We start from the raw sequence: 22050 nt of genomic DNA on the forward strand, positions 1-22050 counted from the left end.
ATGTTTGACAGAAGAATTCGATCGATAATTGATTTATTTAATCCAACTCTAATGTACGGTTACTGCACGAATGGTTCACTGCTGCCTTCTTTAGGAAATTTTTCAAAATTTCCAACACACAAAAATGGCCTTGTATTCGGCTATAGATTTTGTGAAAGGACCTACTTATTGGTTTAAAGGCCAAATAATTAAATGCTTAGGCAACATGATGATCCTAATTAACACTAATGATGGCACAATTCGACGTCATCAGAATCAACTAAGAGACAGCTGCGAATCACAACATACTAATCAGCGAATTCCTAACTTGGGTCATGTTACACCCACAAAGAAACTTTAACACGCACATGTTCCCAGAGAGCCAGTGAATACAGCTACAATTCCGAACAACTTGAGTTCGCAGATCCATAGACCATCACATTCCTCAATGACATTCGCACCACATCTTTCGAAAAAAATATCACCAGCCCTTCACCAGTCTCCACTCTGTGCATATCCCTCTATCTCTGTGCAGTTACGAAGATCAGACAGACCCAGGAAACCACCAAATCATTACGAACCAGACTAATTCTATGTTTCGTCCCCAACAACTATTTTTATATTAATTATTTAAACATTTTGGAGGTATTCAAATTATTATATATTGTGTAAATTATCAACTGCGATAGATGACGACAAAGATCCCACAAAAACGTTAATAAACCGCTTTCGCCTATCTATCTCTCTTTCTCCGCACCAGCCCGCAAGCAGCGACGTTGGAATGTCGATATCTCCAGTGTATTGGAAACAATTACATTAAAATCTTTATTCATCAACAATTTTATCTTCAATATTAAGTAATTAACATGTTACTTACGCTAAAGTAAAATATTTCGCCTTAGTCGCAAAGCGGTTCTATTTACACTGAAACGGCAATTTATTGAGAAATGGCTCATTCCGCATTGCACAATGATAAATCAGCTAACTGTTTTTTTTATCTTTGTTTACAGCTACCTTCCGTTGAGTCTCAAGTCCCAAGAGGAAGCGTTTACTTTCGACACATTTCTGTCTATTTACAAAATTTTATTTCATTGTTATACTTTAACCTTTCTCTTTATCTGACGTACACGTACACGAGATTATAAAGAATTGTTCGTAAAGCGTCTTATCTAGTTGAAGTAACTGATAGCAATGAAATCATAAAAGGCAGGTGTTTTGAGAAATGTATCAATCGCTAATGACGCTACACCATCAACCTTCTATTTTAATTCCAAAATATTAAGTTTATATAAAATATGAATCTTGTGTTTATTATGAAGAGGCTCTTTAACTAATAATGGCTGATAAGGTATGTTATGGTTTTCAAATTTATAACTTATGTTGCAGAGTTCTTAAAAATGCTAACATAGACAGCCTTGGAAAGAATGTTATTACAGATAATGAATTGACATTTAAATCTGCTAAACCCATCCACATTTTACTTCAATAGCGAAGGCCATGTCCGGGATAGGTGGAGCAGACTGTAGGGCAACAGCTAAAAATGTTTAGGAGTCGTTTTTTTAAGAAAATCCAAATTTGGGACCAAGAGAGTTGTATAGATTATTATTATTGTCAACGATAGAAAATTTTCTTGACCCAGTCCTAGCACCGCGACACAATTTGAAGTAAATGTATTACCAGAAATATGGTGCAAGTTATCCGAAAGTTTTAATAAAAGGCATTGTTCATGTTAAATACCCGTTCACATTAACCATTAATTTGGCTGATGAGAAAAGAAAAAACTATAAGTTGAAAATAAGTAAAACTTTATAATTTTTGTAAATTTTATGGATAAACATAGAATGCATAAAGTATTTGTAATTTTTCAATAAGTTTTTTAAATTGCAATATTTAAGGGTTTTCAAAATAAATATCTTAATAAAAATATTAAGCTGTAGATCCCCGCAAAGTGTCTTCGGTGTAAAGTTAACTTAAATAGTTAAACAAATTATTTTTGTCGACGAAGGGCTCGTTAAAATAGTTTTAGCGCTCCCATTTAAATTTTGAGTACTTCTCGTTATCATCTCTCTGTTCCTATAGTTTTCAACATTTTTGTATCACAGTTTTAAAAAAAAATGTGAAATAAGATTTTTTTGCGAATGCTCTCTATAGCCTTACTTATACCCTTTTCTTATTTTAACATGGACAATTCACAAGGTGTTTCAATTGTTTTAAAAATAATTTAAAACGACTATTAAAAACAGTATTTAATTCATTGAATTATATATTTTTGGAAAAGCGAAATACCAAACTACTTTTCGATAAAAATGATTGTACAATGCTAAAAGATTTCATTTTGCATTTTTGCTTTATTCTATTAGAAAATATTAAATTAATAATTTGAATGTAAAAACTTCAAACAGCTGGACAGAAACTTTTTAAAAAGACTCCAAAGATTTATTTAGTGGTTAAGAAAGACCAGCTTTAAAATAATTATAGAATACTTCGTAAATATAAATGTATGAATAGGTCTTTTAATACAAGATACAACGTACAGTCAACTTTTAACCCCGGAATCTAATTTTCAATTTATTAATAGAACTATTTAACGGGTTTGCATTGCATTTCGTTAAGTATGGTTACAAATGGTACTCTACCTATAAAATATTATATTTAAAGTATATGTCCAATATTTTTTTTCAACTTGGTGCACTCTTAGGGGACGTTCACAATTTTCTTAACACTTGAGGCGTACGGGGTTTCATAAAAGCATAAGTAATCAAACGTTACGTAACAAATCATTATTTTATATCAGAACCTGAATTATAATTTTTGGTGCTGGATCAGTAACTTGATTCTCTCATTTAAAATACTGATTATTTTTTATTTAAAACCTTAAATAAATCGCCAAAGTTTTAAAATACATTTAAACATTTTAAGGAGTGGATTCTAATATTATTGAGATGAATTTAATATTTATGGCGAAATTTAGGAGATGGGAATGTTTCCTATTGTTAAGTAGTTAGTGAACAACCGCAAACAAATTTTGATGTTACGCGTAATATGGATTGATAATACCATAAGCTACTTATATTAAGAATATTTATAATAATTAGAATATTTCGTGAGTGATGTACGGAAACAATTTCGTACTCCATGAAGCGGGGAAGTGGGAGCCTAATTAAGCCAATAGCACAAAAGTCTTACTATAAATCTATTATGAATAGCGCTCCATTGCAGCTCAAGGTGAGACCTTCAAAAATAAAATTAGTAATTTCAAAATAAGCCAATCAAATTTAAAGTAAATCTTTGTACATATTTGAATATTCAAAGTGGTCCAAGGGGTTAAATTAGAGAGCCGGTGTCTTAAGTCATATAAATGCTCATAGAAAGTTATATTAACAGCTCTATCTTAGGATCTACTTGGTTTCGATATGTGTTATACCATTAATTTAATTTGATTTTTTAAAACTTGGTTTGTTTAAAGAATTTTGAAATTTGATATTCAAATTCGTTGCCTTGTAGCCAATGCTATTATTTTTTAATTATGTTTTATTCTAGTTTAATATGTTCCATTTCAATGACAATGTTTTTAATTTTGGTTAAATAATATTTATTTTCTATGTAAACAATTTTGTTTAAAATATTGAATTTTGCAAGATATTTCGCGGAAAATGACAAGTAGTTTTAAAAGTGCACTTAAACGTTATTTATAGTTCCGAAAACAATTTTAATAGCAATTGCTTCTACTTTTGACTTGGTTGCTTGTGATTCGAAAACTAAGGTTGGTTATTTCGAATTTGGTTAGGTTATAAAAGGTTATGACATTTTTAATTCTTAAAGATTGGGTTGGGTAAGGTTATAATAGAATTAGTGAAATTTTATCAGGTTTCATTTGGTAATATACCATCATACCTATAGCATTGAGATATTTGTTTTGCAAGTTTAAAACATGGTTATGCAATAAAAACTTTAAAATAGGGCTAGTTGAAAATTAGTGCTGGACATTTGAAAATCAGTTCGAAATATTATGTTATTATTTTTACGATCTTCGCAGCAGCTTTCTGGCCAACACAACCAAATTCTTTCAATAATTCCGAACTTTTCTATCCGTATGTACAAGAGTCGTGTAGTAACTGGGAAATAAATAATTAATAAAAATAATTATGGGGTTAAATGTGTTACCAAGCACGTAATTTATTTTTTAGAGGAAAGGAGGTAGCTTTTCTAGTATTAGCATTTTTAGGCAACACTAAATATAGTCTGAACAAAGACATTCTTGCTTAGTTTATATGAATACATTCTTGGTGATAATTAAAAACTAGTTAAAGAACTAAATGTCAAAAAAAGGTTATATACGGTTTTTGCTGTTTAATAAAAACCACTAAACGTTCGTAAAAAACCAAGCCTAATTTGACCGTATGGTTTCAACTTGCACCAGTAGAAGGTGGTTTGTTTATTGGTTTTTAATTCAAGGCTGTAACAAATTTTAGGTGCTGAACGTGAAAATAGGTGGTGAGGACTCTACTACCTCGGGCGTGACCACAATAGGAGCTACCACTAACATAAATCTTGAAAAGGTAAATGTTTTCTTAAGTGTAAAAAATTACTTTAAATATTTTAAAAGTTTTAATTAATATTAATTAAATAATATAATTAATTTAAATCATTTAATTGAATTTCAATTTATTGTCCAGCAGTTAGCCCTGTTAAGTGGTTTATTTCATCGAAAAATTGTCTCATTTGGAGACCGACTAAACTTAACGTCTTTTTTGAAGACTATACCTGTGCAAGAATGAATTTAAGAAGGCCCGTCGATGTCGACGAAACCTCGCTCGTTTCCGTCCCCCTATGGTCATTCTCGACCATGGAAAATTCCGGACCGAAAAAGAGCGCCGGGCAGTCCGGCGCCAAGCCTCGACTTGCATTCTTTCCAAAAGGGATTATTTTTCCCACCGATACAGTGGGATTTACCCACTTTCACACACAAACTTTTCAACGGAAGATGAGTTTGCACTTTTAAAATTTACAAGATATATACTTACATTTCTCAAAATTATATACATACAATTACAAACTTTTAATTTATATACAGTTTTACCCGTTTCTTAACACAGGAGCTTGAGTGAGATGTATGTAAATTGAAATATCGAAAAACGGTTAACCTTCACCAATAACAGAATAATGCTTGTTTGTTCGCTGGTACAACTAGTTTATTTTAAATACACGAAAAAGTAGATTAGTCCATAATTAAAAGGGATAATATAGCTAAACCAACGTACATAAGTTAAAGGATAAACTTAACGGAATTGAGTTTTCCTCACAATGGTCACCGCTTTTGTTGTATATCGTGTGATATTTGTACGAAAACGGAGAATTTGGCTACTTTCATCGAGAAGATCAGTTGCTCAAAGCGATTTTAAGATTGCTGGCTACTAGATGTATGTACAGAGAAGGCATGTCATACTACGAACACGAATATTGGAATCAATTTTTAAAACTCGGAGAACTGTTTCTTAACTGTCTCTTATCTAAGAAATATTACCTATATGAAAGCGACATAGAAAATACTTTTGACCAACATTCTTCATTTATCAAGAAATGCGGTGTGTTAAAGCGACCGCCATCGTTTGAAAAACGTGAATGACAGAGCTACGAACCAATTCATAAAGTGTTCGTGGAATTTCTAGCCATTGAGCATTTGAACCATAAATGTTCGACGCTTACGGGCGACGCAAAAAGAACTTTTAATTTATATACAGTTTTACCCGTTTCTTAACACAGGAGCTTGAGTGAGATGTATGTAAATTGAAATATCGAAAAACGGTTAACCTTCACCAATTACAGAATAATGCTTGTTTGTTCGCTGGTACAACTAGTTTATTTTAAATACACGAAAAAGTAGATTGGTCTATAATTAAAAGGGAAAATATAGCTAAACCCTAAACAAATTTGAAGCTATATTAATTATGGACTTATCTACTTTTTCGCGGATTTTATCATCTTTCGCACAGTCCAAAGGTGAATTGATTTAAAATGAGACTCGGCGACATTAGCGTTTCCGATTGCATTAATGGCAATTTTATAAACAATTTAGTTTCGACTAACATTGTAGTCTTTATTTTAACCAAGAAAAAAATCATGCAGGATATAATTTAATTTCTTCCAGGGAACCGTTATTGTGAACAAGTCAGATACATTTAGATCAGATTCAACGGAGTCTCTAAGGAGTCTAAGTGCAAATCCAGATAGAGGTTCGTCATGTGTTTTTTCATTAAATTTAAATCAAAATAATAAGAAAAGTCAAAAACACAAAATTTAGAAAGTGTTTAAATACAAACTGTTTAAAAAGTTTTCAAAAAATGAAGTATGAAAATAATTTCTGAAAACTTTGTTTTAAACATTTTCTTTGAATCATTCCAAAATAAACTGATTATAAAGGTTTCTAAAATGTTTTTAAGCAATGCAAGCCAAGGGGAATTAAAATTTCGTTATAAAATTTAAGTTTTTCTATTCAAAAACCAATATGGTTTTTTGGCTATGTTGAAAACGACATAATAAAATTAACGCTTACCAATTTTACTTATATTTCAAAATATTTTAATTCTTAAGATGATACTTAAGACAATTGTTTACTGGGATTAAGAAAAAAAAAGTTGGAGTTAATATACTTTTGAAAGGGCAGCAAATGTGCCGTAGGGGAAAGGGTGTTAATCAAACTGGAAGGTGAGACGCCAAAGGTCTGAAATTCACCATCACTGTGCAGAGTTAGTAATGTTTACACAAATTTGTTTGGTTGCTCTTTAGGCTTTAAGATTATTTTCCATTCCAATATTGTTTTAATTTTTTTAATATAGAGTTAACATAAAGTTTATACCATTCATATTTATTTACAGTTTTGAAACATTTGCAAGACAGCCTAAGAACACTCTTCAGCTCACAAGAGGCCTGGTTTGTCCCTTTCCATTGGATGATGTCTAACAGATTCGAAGCCGAAGACTACTTCGTAAGACTGGATCTGGAAGAGCTCAAAGGAAACGGTTCTCAGATAAGGAGACCAAATGTTCAGTACGAAGACTTGTTCCTACCAAACTCTTCGTCGACCAACACGACTCCGTCAACGCCAAACTTGCAAGGTCCTCGACGCATTCTTCTTCAGGGTGACGCTGGATTCGGAAAATCGACACTGTGCGTCAAAATAGCCAACGAGTGGTCGATAAATAGCAACAGCGTTATGCAAAAATTCAAACTTCTCATTTTACTAAGACTAAGAAACACGAGCGCTTCTCTTGATGAAAGTGTTCTGGAATTTTGTTCAAAAACTGTCGGTTCGAAAGTAGACGAACGCCTGTTTACAGATATAATTATAAATTTAGGCAGCGAAGCCTTGATAATATTGGACGGTCTGGATGAAATATCGGAAGAAAGGCTGCATCATATCAGGGAGGTTTTAAGTTTCCACGATACCGTCGAGGTTCAGCCTTCATTTCTAAGAAACTGCACCTTTCTTTTTACCTCGAGGCCGTACACTATTGATTCATCTTTTAGTTTAATTATTGACCGCCACGCTAGAATTAAAAGCTTGACATCACCAGACGCCTTTCTGTCGACGTACTTTAAATCAGAAACCAGCGTACATAAGTTAAAGGAGAAACTTAACGGAATTGAGTTTTCGTCACAATGGTCACCGCTTTTGTTGTATATCGTGTGCTATTTGTACGAAAACGGAGAATTTGGCTACTTCCATCGAGAAGATCAGTTGCTCAAAGCGATTTTAAGATTGCTGGCTACTAGATGTATGTACAGAGAAGGCATGTCATACTACGAACACGAGTATTGGAATAAATTTTTAAAACTCGGAGAACTGTTTCTTAATTGTCTCTTATCTAAGAAATATTACCTGTATGAAAGCGACATCGAAAATACTTTTGACCAACATTCTTCATTTATCAAGAAATGCGGTGTGTTAAAGCGACCGCCATCGTTTGAAAAACGTGAAAGACAGAGCTACGAACCAATTCATAAAGTGTTCGTGGAATTTCTAGCCATTGAGCATTTGAACCATAAATGTTCGACGCTTACGGGTGACGCAAAAAGAGATTTCGTTTCGTCGTTGTTACTCAAATGTTACCGACCTGAATACACAGTTAGAGTTTTTGATATCAGTAGTGAAGTGGAGTGTACAATATTATTATCTCCATTAATCAATCGTGCAATATCTATAAAAATTGAAACGCACAAAATAGCAGACAGCCTAGATTCAAAAGTAGAGTTTATAAATCCAAAGAAATTTTCCAAAACTTTAAAACGACTTGAGTCTGGTACAATGCCTGTGAAGACTGACACTTTGATTGGTCTTAAGCAAACTGGTCAAATTGTGTACCTTCCACCGCAGTTTCGTTCAGCATTAAGGTACTTCCTTAGTTCCTACAAGTATGAAAAATTTGCGGAGTTGTGCGCGAAATATAAAAGGTTCGAAGCGTTTCGGGTCAAACTGAACATTTTGGTTCAACGTGACTGTTTTTGCTCCTTGGATCACACGAAGTTTCCATTGGACCTGGCTAATTTCAAAAGCAAATTTTTTCCTTCTATTTCAAATTTTAGGTTTAGTCAAAGCGAAATAACGTGTACGCGGTGTGGAACTTACTACCAGCCAGTTGCGGACATGCTGAACCGTTCATGCTCCATCGCGTCTACGTTAATCGCTACTTGTCCAATGCGGTACCTTCTCGAGAGTTCTGATCTCGTACAGTCGCTGATAAGTAACGATTGCAGTCTTTGCGGAATATTTCCTGGTGTATCTAAAGACGTTTCGGGAAAGGATAACGTTGGACTTCAGTCCGTACTCTCGGTGTTTCTTCAACATGCAGTCAAGTAAGACCGCCTTTTTAAGATTTAATAATTTATTATTTTACGTAAATTGCCCTCTCTAGGGTGGTCCTTATTGTGAAGGTTATTTTTAAAAGGTTAAATTAACACCTTAATTGGTTACAACACATAAAAAATCACAACAAATTTTGATTGTACCTTAATTTTAATTATAGGCTTGTATAATTATAGTATATAATAAGTAGACTAATTTTCATGTCTTATGTCAATGAATTCTTTTGTGTCAAAATGCTGTCTTCTTTTCGTTAGCTGTTCCTTCATAATCATTTAATCAGTATACAGGCGCCGAGATTAGCCTGCGTACCTACTGCCCAAAATTGATTTAAAAAACTATCCTTAACTCAATTTGTCGGGTTTCATTATGAATTATAAGAATACTAATTGGTAAAGAAAGACGATTAAAATGATAATACTTAAATCCAAGAAGATAGTTTGAAACTAGTTGATTCAGGAACAAATGAACTAAATAAGCAATTAGTAACGTCTTTTTTATTAATAATAATCAGCTAGGCTAATACCCAAGGCACCACCTTTGGCCCAAGTCATCTATCGACCTTATAATGCCTTTAAACAGGTGGCCGGGTTACAATGCGTAGGAGGGTGGTGGAAAGCCCTTCATGCCACGCGAGCCAACAGCTCCCTACACTAGCTATTACCGCTAACCTCGACAAGTTTTTATGGGAAGGGGAAACTGAAGAACTCGGGCCAAAACCCCTTAAACCAGTGGAGAGAGAACTTGCAAACTCAACTCAGAAGGAGTAGTTCCGAGTTTTCACCCAGTGCCACAAGCTGGGATTGAACCCAGCTCCTCATGCTGCGAGGCGAAAGCGCTAACCACTCCGCCACCCCACTAAATTTATCCTTATATGTATTGAGTTAAAAGCCCCGTTATTTGGTTTATAAGTAACTAACGGGCTGAAGACCAACCGATGGAAAGGGTACATACCATTTTTAACTAATGTAAACATTTAATTTAATAAACTTGCATTAAGGCCGAAATGTCCTAACTACGCCACTGATTTTCATTTTCATATAGGGATGTGTTACATTTATAAAGAGGGGCTTATCACTCCGGCTAATCGGGGTACAAGTCTGTAGATTTGACTATACTAAAGTGATTACGTAACTGATTACAGAATTATCATTTCCAAGGGCTGTATTCTGTTTTTATCCGTGTAATCGGTTAACAGTTTTTACCTCTCCTAGGAGGGGTTATACAACCACCGTGTCTGTCTGTCTGTCTGTGGGTGGGTCTGTCTGTCAGACCTGCGAACGCGTTCGCATTTTCGGGGCAAAGGGTAATCACTGCGTACCAAGTTTCTTAGAATCAGGGAAAAGGTTTTTCCAAAAGCGCCCTCTTTTTGTCACTGGGTGTAGTATAATTTTTTAATCGGCCGGGATTCGAATCCGAGCCCTCTTGCACGACAGGTGAGCGTTCTACCGCAGAACCACGGATACAGTTACGCTTCACTGAAAATTAAAAACTCTTCCGAAGAGAGGTATATTTTGGCTTGCCAACTTGTTTTTAAAGTGATTAGCCCCTTGATTTATAGTGTGTTTCAATTTGCTCGATCAGGGATTTTTCTCAAAAAGTGATTTTCCTAGAGTTACGAAATTTTCAGGGTGTATTTGTTAGGTATGGAAGGCTTTGGTTTCTTTATTTGAAAAAAATTAAACCAGCTTTCGCGATTTTGGAAAATATATTTTTCACAAAATGTTACAATGGAAAAGTTATAGATCATAGTCGAATATTTAAAAACAAATCTGATTCGGTCGAAAAAAACTATTTTTCACTGTGTTTGGAGGTCGTGCAAAAAAAACCAGTTGTATTAGGAGCTACATGTAATAGCCTTTTCAGTTATACATTTTTGAAATTTAAAAAAATTATAATTAGTGACAAATGTTTATTTGTACTCGGCCAGAGGAATGTCGTTCAACTCGTTGGATATTTCTTTTTGGAGGAACTCTAAGTAGTTTTGTCCGTTCAGACGATTTTTCACGAAGAACACTCGAGGATAAGCGTCGAAGTAGGCAAGGATAGTATTTTCCGTGCCTGTCCTGGAGATCACGACCACGAAACCTTGGATTGATATTACCCCAGTTGTCGAAGACGCGGACCACTCTAAGAACCGTCAAACGATGTGGTCTGCATTTGGGAAATCGTCGTCTAAATAACCTACTTACTAGGGTAGCGTTACGACGACCTTCTCTGTAAAATAACTCTAACGTATAAGAATTAATGAATTAATATTTATTAACTCTTTGTTAAAGAACAAATTCCTTTTATAACAGGGAGGAAACCATATATATTTGCCATCGTCAAAAACATATTACTTACCATAATTTCGTTTGAATAAGTTTGGCAAAAAACTATAGAATTTGGAAAAATAAAACAAAAAGATGGATATGACTAATAACATAATTTTATTAAACCTCTAAGTTGCCAAATGGCTATGTTTCCCATGGTGGATATGCTTGTCCAAATAGACCTATACTCTCTCTGCACTGTGTAATACAGGGTGTTAACTAGAAAACGATACAGAGCCAATTACTCAAAATGTGTTTTATGTAAGAATTTGAAATTTGCAAGTTACAAAGAGGGTGCAGGGGGACAAATGTCCATGAAAATTTTAATGACCTTGAACCAGGTCTTCAAGGTCATTCAAATTTTATCTCTAGAACCATTAGAATTAGAAGAATGGTTCCAATTAGAAATGTGTTCTACGTTTAATTCTAAGCCTAAACAGCTTTGACCCAATCTAATTTGACCAATGGGGAGCCGAGAAATGTTAGACCAAACACCATAAGGTCGTGTGTGGTATTCTAATCAAGACACGATATTTAAGGGCTATTAAATCGAAAACTACCTTATCTAATGGATCAAAATTATCATGAAACTCTAAACTGAGTGGGGGAGTTCGAAATTTGTAACTTATGATGACCTTGAGACATTAGTTCAAGGTCATTCAAAATTTATCATTAGCATTAGAAGAACGGTTCCAATTAGAAAAATGCCCGCCAAGGTAATTTGTGTGTAAAACTAACTCAGTGCATTCTTGCAGCTGAAAGAGGTATTATATTGAGTGGGAAGAGTTGGGAAAAATTATCCTAAGTCGATTTGAAAGTAAAATCTTTAAAGAAAGGCACTCAAACGATATATAGAATTAAAAACTTTCTTTAATATATCATTCCCTTCCAATATAACTTCCTCATTCCATTCTTGCCCACTATACGAAGAGAAATTACGGTACTTACTCCACGCGAGCAGATGACACCAAAATTTTCGTAAAGAACTATACCCCCCCACTAAATAACTAGGTCTCAATTGTCTCCAACGCCCCAGAATTCGTCTCGTCACGATCAGATTTTGCCATTTCGCACTCTCCGATTCTAAGTCCAAAAGATACGCACGCCAGGCAATCGTTCGACTTGTCCAGTTAATTCGCGTAAATATTATCTTTTCAAATGTTTTCGAATTTCGAACACTCAACCAGGAGATGGCCAATGTCTTCGACTGACCAACCACAGAGCGGGCATTCCGGATTTTCCCCGAAGAGGACCGCGTGCGCGCTGATCTCGAGGGTAAAGATCAATACTTGACAACATTCGTCCAGGCTGAGACAATTATTTAATTTCAAAATGCGAACGCTTCAAATACTTATCGGAAAATTGACATTTGATGTAATAAAAACCAAAACATTGTTAAAGAAAATTGAACGTTTGAAGCCTAATTTTTGGTCTACAAATGTTCTCCAGTTAATCGATAAAGTCTCTTATCGGTAACCGATACTGATATCATATTGGTTTGGACCCAACACTAGTTTTAAAAAAATGTTTTTTTTACAACTCTGCCCCAAATTGTTAATAAATATTGTTTTATTAAACAGATTTTGAGAACTGCTCGGAATTGGGGACCCATTTCTTATAGGTTTAAAACGGGTATTTTTCGTACGTTCTTCTCTCCGAATATAATTTGTTTCCAGGGAAATGCCGCATAAAATTGGGTAACAACTGGAATGCCTCATCACCAAGTAGCAGAGCCGTCACCAGGGGGGGGGGGGGGGGTGGGCAGGGCCCGGCCCTGCCTAGAATTGGTTTGGCCCTACCTAGAAATTCGTGTAGTACTATAGTGTAGTAGACTACAATACAAGAAACGTTAGCCTATATTTGGTCTATCGCCTGGCGCAATTTTCTCTCTTTGACTTACTCGCTCGTAGACATACGTTCTAAAACGCCTCACTTGGCGGCGCGCTGGAGAAAATTTAGAATTTTGATGACGCATCAGTGTTCAGCGATTTGGTATATACTTTTATCTAGTTCAGCTATAATTATCTAAACGTGCTATACTGTTTATCTTCTCATACGAATTCGAGAGTTATATTCGCGTATCGGATATTTCCTCGAACACCTATTCACTTAAAATATAGTACCCAGTAAAGAATGATTTTATCTAAAGGTAAAAATGTCTGTATCTAGATAATAGGTAAAGTTTAGTAATACAAAACGATTCCTATGTACTGTGAGTAGCCAGGGCCGGACTGGCTAGTAGTTGGCCCCACCGGCTACGCAGTCGTGTTGGCCCCATTTCCCATTAATGCCAAGTTTTTCCTATTTGGCCCCCAATTTGAGTTGGCCCCGATCTGACTGGCCTGTGAGAAGCGACACGAAATTTAACAGAACATTTCAAAGAAGAGCAGGCATAGACCGAATATCAACAAAGCTAACTCAGACGTTAAATCGATCGATAGGTAGATTTAGAAAGCCAGTGGGTGAGAATTTGCTTGAAGTGGAGTTCAACTTCCCCCCTCAGGCCCGGAATTAGAGAGTTCGGGGCCCTAAGTAGTGAGAAGGGCCCTTCTCTCAACGCAATTGAAGGAAAAAAGAGGGGGCGCACCAATAAGTGTCGCTAACTGCGGGATCCCAAAACATGTCGCTAAGTGCGGGCAAGTGGCGTAGACCAGGGGGGTTCTGGGTCCAGACTTCAGCCAACCCCCTTGACGGATTTATGCTGGCCCCCAGTGCCGCTGAGTGCGGCGCTCTAGGCGATAGCCTTGGTCACCATGCCCTAGCACCGACCTTACTTCCCCTACGTCATATCGTCGACTGCTTCGTCGTCTTCCTTTATGATAGGATAGTAGCGGAAAGGTGGAGAAACACTGAACTCAGCGGTAGTCACCATACTTTCCGTATTAATAGTACCGACACATTTATGCGAAATACTAATTAAATTACATTCATGACGGCAAACGACGATGTCCGTCATGTTAAGAGTAGGTGTTTCTTTTAAAGTCTGACCAGGGGTGGATTGGGCCGGTGGGCTGGTGAGCGTTATCTCACGGGGCCTCGACCAAAATTACCCTTTAGTTGGACTGGGGACCGCTTGAAAAGTGATTTTTGGGGAGCCGCAAGCCTACAGTACCCACTTCACGAAACAGGCGCCTGTTTGCCCTTGAGTTGACTCTTGCGCTGCAAACGTGATGTCCATTGGCAAGCTCTTAACACCCGGGAGGAAGACATTTCCCCCGAAGAGATGCCTGATAGAAACCCAGATAATGCTTATTCAAACTAAAAACATAATTACGTTCGTTTTCACTCTTGGTACCTGGTATATCTTTTTATCGATGTATTAAAATATAACTACCAAAACAAGAAAGATACGGAAAAGGAACGTCGCAGATATAGCCCCTCAAAAAAAGATAGATACCAAAGGGCAATAATGTAGATACATAAGATACATTCTTTGCAAACAGATACGGGAAAAAAGGTATGTGTAAGAGATTTTTATATATCTGTGTTCACCTGAAAAAAGTTAGTATCTTTTACCCACAATAGTATCTTGTACCTAAAAAAATTACCTAAAAACGTAGCTAGATCCGTATCTAAATATCGTGTATCTAGATATCGTTGAACACTGTGACGCATATAACCCCCATTCCCTCTTCCAGAGTTGCCAGATGTACGATCTGGATCGTATTTGTACGATATTTAGGAGGTTGGTACGATATACGATTGGAAGGTGTGATCGTACGTCTATAATACGATCCCGACATAAAATACGATCGAAAGTACGATCCGAGAATCAGGCCCGTATATCCACCTAGGTATATTTAGTAATATATATATTCTTCTATCGGAGAATAGGGGGGGGGCAAGCAGAGCGGTCGCCCAGGGCCTCTATAATTTTACCATATTGATGTATATGCCGGAGGGCCGCTACACTCACAAGGAGACGACCCGAGGTGTTACACACCGATTTCGTTCAAACTCGGGGGATTGGTAGACCTTCATGTAATTTGAAAAATCCTAAAGGGAATTTATTCAACGGGTAACGGTTTTGCCATGGCAACGAAAAATGTTTTTGACAACATAAAATTTAAATTTTTCCTATTTAAGCCATATCCGTTCATTTTCACCCATTTGGTGCAAATTGATCAAAATGTGATCAATTTTTCGTAAATTTTTAGCAGATTTTTTTTAATTTTGGTATTTCAAAACTTTTCAATTTTTTTAAAATCTTTCACAGGGGGGGGACCCTCGGAATCGGTCGAAATCCCATGTTATTTTCAATGGGAAAATTTCCATATTATGATGTCAAAACATTTTTCGTTGCCATAGTAAAACCGTTGCCCATTGAATAAATCCCCTTTATAATTTTTCAAGTTACATGAAGGTCTACCAATCCCCCGAGTTTGAACAAAATCGCTGTGTAACACCTCGGGTCGTCTCCTTGTCAGTTTCGCCCATGAGACCTCTAAGCACGGCCCTGGGGATCGGAGTAAGTGCAGCTCGTGAAAGGTAGCCCGGTATTCGTTGGTTTATAATAAAACTAATAAAACGATTGATCTATCTATATCGAAAACTGATTGTACATATAGGAAAATTAAAATATTGTAATTTAAAGTGCCATTGCTAATTTGCGTTTTTTATAGAGGAAATACACGACGTATGAATTCAGTTATTGTTAATACTAATAAAAGTCGTCTTTACTCTGCGGAGCGAGCTCAGTTACTATAGACCTCAATATGTGCCCTACCATGGCCCTACCTAATTTTTTTGGGCTGGTGACGGCCCTGCCAAGTAGAACATATGGCAATTTATTTGTAGATTGAGGTAAATACGATGGTTGTGGAAAATCAATGGTACTTTTGGTCTAAATGGTGAGGATTTGGAATATTCCTTTTTAATTTGTAAAAGTTAGAACTTAGAACATCCAGTGTTCAACTGTACGAGACTCGCGAGTAACGTAAATTGACAATTTAGAATAACAATCATGCGGTTAGGCACGTAAAGATATAAAAAAAAACATTGGGCAAAAGTGACTGCAATAATCGGGCAGAGTTCGAGTCTGGAATTTTAAGTAAATCACAATTTAGGAGGAAGATCATGAAGTCAGACCCGTGAAGAAGGGTAAATAATCTGGGTATAACTAACGTAACCAATGGATACGTCCCGTTTTGAACGGGACTGTCCCGTTGTCACAGAATTGTCCCGTTTTCTGTTAAGAATATCCGATGGCATCGAACAATCACGCGTTTAAGTGAAGTAATCCGTGGCGCTTGCTTCATCGTCGACTTCAATGTCGCTTCACTCGCGCCGTCTGACGTGATTTGCGATTTTTTTTCATCGCAATTCGTTCCTGATTTTTGCGTATTTTGGTCTGTTTAGGTTAGGAAGTGGTAACCTGTAGTGTTTTGAGTAGTGTTTTTACAATGTCCGGTTTTGAGTGAAAATAAAAATGGTCACGTTAGGTATAACTAATCAATACAAAATTTCAAAATGTTTGAACTCTGTTATATCAATTATTTAAAAATGTACTAAATGTAAAATACAGAATGTTAAACAAAAAATAGCTATAAATTAACAGCTACCTTCTAAGCGAGTCGGCTCCACTACACCACTGATTACGTATTAACTCGCTCTCTCTGATTATGTTCGACATAAATGGCATAACAAAGCTTCAAGTTGCTATATCTTCCAAGTTAAGCCGCGTTATAAAAGTATACTAGATCAAACTTAGAAAGACCTGGACTACCACATGACTACTCTGTTGAACAAAATGATTTGTATGATAAATTAATCTTGGCCAAACACCCCTCCCACCTAGCCGAGTGAGTTCTTATCTTTGATGAAGTGAAAGTTATTGGAACGTTATGTGCAATTCCAAAAAGAATGAGCCTATGGGTTTAGTTAAAAAATGAGTACCTTTAATTTTATTATTTGGCTTATCTTTTTTTCTAGCCTTGTTTTTGGCTTTTTTATATAACTCTCTTAAACTTATTCCATCCTTAAACCATCCTTCCTAAAAAATAAGTGCTCTATCAACATTAATTCACCGCGCTTTCACCATTTCCTCCAATTCTTCCTTCCTCTCCTCCGAATTAAAATTAGTTAAATCCACAGCTTTAAATTATTCCTTTTCGGAATTCCAGATAGATCACATAAAAATTAAAATATCAAAAAAATTCTCTAATACCGTCAGTTTTCAAACAACTCTAGCTCCTGTAGTTTCAGAACGTAAAAAATCTTTCGTCCCAGCATGTATCCCCTTTTATCCTGGCGTCTCTCAAAAAATAGCCAAAAATCTTAAATCAGTAGGTCTCGATCCTATTTATCTCCCACCACCCAAATTGTCAGCTTTATTATGTAATAACAAAGAACCAACTGCCCTCCTCGATAAGGCCATCATTTATAAAATCTCCTGTGAATTGGTGATTATTACATTGGGCAATGCCGTCGCCCATTTCATCAAAGGCTTAAAGAACACAAAATTATAAACAACCCGTACAATAATTATCCCCTTAGCGAACACCTTCATGTTTTTGGCCATAATGCTAGGTGGGACTCAATAGACATACTAGCTCAACCTAAATCACATAAAACTCATTTTGATGTACGCGAATCTATAGAAATTTTAAAAAATAAATCTGCGCAATGTTTAAACCGTGACGATGGTCCCCTTAACTTATCCACGTTATCTCCACTTTTTAAATGTTTTTATGGTCCTCACCCTCTCCCACACAACAAACCAATTCCTTCTCTCGCAGAATCCCCCATTCCGACAATAGTAGCCTCGCGCGCGAACGAAGATATCGAGCCCGTTGCTCATATAACCCTTCGACGGTCGTCGCCTTCGGGAAAAAACGCTCGCCGCTAAAGAACAGTAGCCACTATATGTATAAAGCGCATAAATGTTTTTTCGTCCCAAAATTTTACCATTATACTGTCAGACTTGTAAAAATCCCTGAAGAAGGAGGAAGAGTTCCTCCGAAACGTTGGATTTTTAAATAAATAAATTGTGATTTTAAAACCGTTTTAAGTCTCTTTTCATTTAGTTTTTCACAATGTGCTTCTCTTCACTTCACTTTTATTTTAATCTGTTTCATGAACTGTTTTTAGCCTACTTATTTTAGTTTTTCCCCTCGTTGATAAACCTAAAATATAAATATTTATTGTTCTTCCCAAGTCTACCACGTTTTTCATCTTGGTCTGTTTAAAACCACTATTAAAATAAGCCTTTCCGTTACAGCCTAGCACTTCTAGCAGACTACGTGAGCCGACCTAGCTAAAAAGCGGGCGAGACACGCGTAAAATAGGACCACCTACGTTTTCACTTCGCCGTCTAAGGCCAGGGGATATTCGACCATGATGCCCGCGTATCGTCTCAAAATAGATATTCTGGTTTAATATAAATAAATAGATTCTTGGTATAGCATTAAAGCAAAATTCGAACTCAGACAGCGGGTTTTGGGAATAACCATAGTCGATTATTCAAAATAAGAGTCAAAGAGTCCTTACTACATTTTGTGATAAATTTAAAGTCATTTTCTCTGTAGAGAAACAGTGCTGCCATGCAAAGTTTTCACTCTGGCTGCGAAATGTAGTTTCTTTTTTGACAACCACAAATTTCATTTTCCACCCAAATGTAGTCATTCTCGCTAAGTAGAAATACATATTTTATTTATTTGATTCTCTAAATATGAATGAAATACAACTAAAACAATGTTTTTATTTTATATTTTAGGTGCACTGAACACGAGATTCACATTGGGAGTTTTACTGAGCTCGGAACTTTTATGCGTCATTTAATTCGCAGTATATCTACGACGCAACTTTCTATTCCAGTTACTGTCTCGGTCAATAAAGGAAATATGAAATGTACGATGATTCCAAATAAGAGTACGAACACTATGGACTTCTTTTGCGTGAATGGACAATCTCGAGAACCCACGCTTCAAAGTACAAACTCGAGCACAGTGACTAGATTTGTATCCTTACTAGGGCCTAACATGTTGAAGAACGGTCTTTTCAAAGTATCTCTTACATCAACAGCGTTGTCAACCTTACTACTTATTGATTGGATTGATAATTGCGAAGAGAAAGACATGAATCAAACCAGCAGCATTAGATTTCAAATTCTGAGAAATAGATCATTAAATCCGGATAAAGCTGTGCATGAACTTTCCAGAAATAACTCGGGGCGTAGTGTGTTTGATTTTCTCTAAGCGTAAAGATTTGATTATTTTTCATCCCCATTAGCATTGGAATGAAACTAAATATCTGATTCTATAAATCAATTTACATTTTTTACTCAGTGTAGATTTTGTATCGTGGCAGCAAACAAGTTAGTCTTGTTTGATCAGGTATCATATCAGTAATTCAACTAAACTATATATTATAAACGATTATTATTATTAATCTTATTTACTAATTTTTATCAAAATTATTTTTAATAAATCAAATAACAAAAAATATCAAAACAGGAGAAGCAGGCAAATATTCCACTTCAATTATCTATTTATTTTGGAATTAACTTCGTCATGTAGAATAATTTAGATAAATGTATGTTATAGAAATTCCCCGTATATCCAAAAAGAATGTTGGGTGGCTGTAGTATTATGTAGTATTGGGAAAATGCTATCAATACTATAAACCTCAGTCACTACTTCAAAATTATACGCAGTATATTTCGGCGACTTGAGCCCAATTTTGAGAGAACCAAAGTCTATATGAAGATTAATTTAAGCATCGGGTTCACAAAGATATGTTTATTGTGCTACATTTGTAACACCTGTATAAATGAAGAGTTTGTAAACACAACTTTAAAATAAAATATTATGTATCTAAGATACCACGATTACTTCAAATTGTTATCAAACATATGTTATTATAATTTACTACCAGACTAGTTGCACAGGAACCAAAAGTAGTGAAAACGGGTTAAAATCTCAAATTCAAAATTAGCAACCTATGAAAACGGTATAAAAGTATTCAATTGGGCAAGCTCCTAAGCCCGTTGCTCCAATTGTATTGATTGCAACAGCTCCCTTATATTTTACGTTTTTTCCCATCCTCTATTTTAGCATAATAGCGATAAAAGCAATGTGTAAAGGAATTCAAAAGATTTTCCTGTTCTCACTGGAACTTTAGGCTTTCAAAGTAAATACGAAATGGCAGATCTTAAACTACGAACACATTATTTTCCTTTTGGAGTACTTGTTAAAACTAGTAACAATTAGTCGTTTATTTTAACGTTATTGAGTTGAATAAAACTTTTTTAGTTTTGATGACCCTGGTAACTACATGTAGTACGTTCAAAAACGGATGTAACAGTTAACTTATATCATGATTAATAAAATATCTAAAAGTCAGTAAAATACACGTCATATTACTGAAACTCTTAAGGGGAGGGTGGCAACTGTGTTTTTCTTTGTAAGTCAACAAAACTGGTGCGAATTAACCTCATTTAATTGCATGAGATGTCGTAAAAACTGATCTTTGGTAATAATGACGTTTTGTGTATTTTTATCCCAAGAAAATGAGGCATCCGACATCAAAATTACTAATATTAACAAAAATCATTTTAATATATTAAACCAAATAGATTTTAGATGTTTAAAAAAACCTTCATTCATTTGAGAAATTTATGTCTTTTATAACAATCGTGTTTATTGAATTTATTTATTTGTGCAGATCATTATTTTACACCACTCTATTACTGATTTAGTAGGTAAGTTTAATTAAAGCCTAAGCGAATAATAAATTTAAGGAAATTGAATATCGAGCCCAGCAATTTGAACAGTGGTCCAGAAATTAGAACTCACTTGAACTTTGCACCGTTAGTTAGCAAAGTATAGAATGTATTTTTAAATGTTCGTGACATTCTGCTTATTTTGCAATGAAAATTTTACCCGACAATTTTTTTTATCGGGAATGCTAAGTCAATTAAATGGTTATTGAAATGGAGGTTAAGAACGTGTTCGAAAAAACATGGTCAAATATCCTTATCAAGCAAAAATGATAAGAAGATGGTTTTGAAAATTAAACACACATTCCATCGAAAAATTCCACACATGAACCTCAATTTTAGTGTCGTATTCAGAAAACATCTACTTAACCATTAAAAACCGCGAAAGATGCTTCGATATTTCTAATTTAATTCCTAAATAGCTGAAACGATCGGAAAGTTTCATTCAAGGCAATATTTTATTTGCATGAATTTCTTTCTCATTAAAAGTTGTGTATCATTTCTACCACATTGCACTAAATTCCATTAGTGTTTCATTAAGTGAGTTTAACCACTAATTTTATTAAGCGAATATAAAGATGTCAAACTCATAATATTTAATCTGTTGAGTGGAATTTCTCTGTGATATGACTTCCGAAAGTTCATTATTTCGAGTGGAACAAATATCAAACGAAGGCTACCGGAATACGTACTAAACCGTGTTCGAGAAACAGTATGCGAAATCCGGATTCAAAGTGTACCATGTCAAGTTGGCGTTCTTTAAATTACCAGATCAGATTGTTTAATGCATAAAAATCAAAACTACATCATATATATATCTCTTAATCTCAAGATTTAAGAAAAAACTCTAACCAAAATGAGATCGAAGCAACATTCAAACATGGGATAAGGTTGTGGTCTAGTGATCGACTATTCTTTTTAAGGTTCCTCCAACTTAACATTTTGAGGCGATATCTGCTGTTGTTGTTGTAATAGTTAAACATTCAGATTTATTTACATTATTTATATGTACATATTCAACATTAAAAACAATTTTAGTTATGTTTCTTGTATAAATCATTTAAAATTGTAAGTTATTAAAAATATTTAACTACCTTAATTAACATTGAGTAAAAATTTATAAAACTGGTGCACCTAAGATATCAACGCTCCTATATCACTAGTAGTCTCATCATAGC

The 22050-nt window shown here is 35.2% G+C and overlaps 1 protein-coding gene across 1 annotated transcript; it reads left to right on the forward strand.

Annotated features, from left to right (window-relative positions):
- The first annotated feature begins 1268 nt into the window (after nt 1-1268).
- Nucleotides 1269-19507, forward strand: LOC149945638 (uncharacterized). The gene is made up of 5 exons (XM_090176645.1): nt 1269-1327; nt 4452-4538; nt 6128-6212; nt 6855-8832; nt 18869-19507. Exons 1-5 carry the CDS (start codon nt 1316-1318, stop codon nt 19347-19349), a joined length of 2643 nt encoding a protein of 880 aa, XP_090032771.1. The 5' UTR covers nt 1269-1315; the 3' UTR covers nt 19350-19507.
- The last annotated feature ends 2543 nt before the right edge of the window (nt 19508-22050 follow it).

The sequence above is a fragment of the Leiobunum rupestre genome, chromosome 5 (genome assembly GCF_980474605.1).
Source record: "Leiobunum rupestre chromosome 5, qqLeiRupe1.1.hap1, whole genome shotgun sequence".
Taxonomy (NCBI): domain Eukaryota; kingdom Metazoa; phylum Arthropoda; class Arachnida; order Opiliones; family Sclerosomatidae; genus Leiobunum; species Leiobunum rupestre.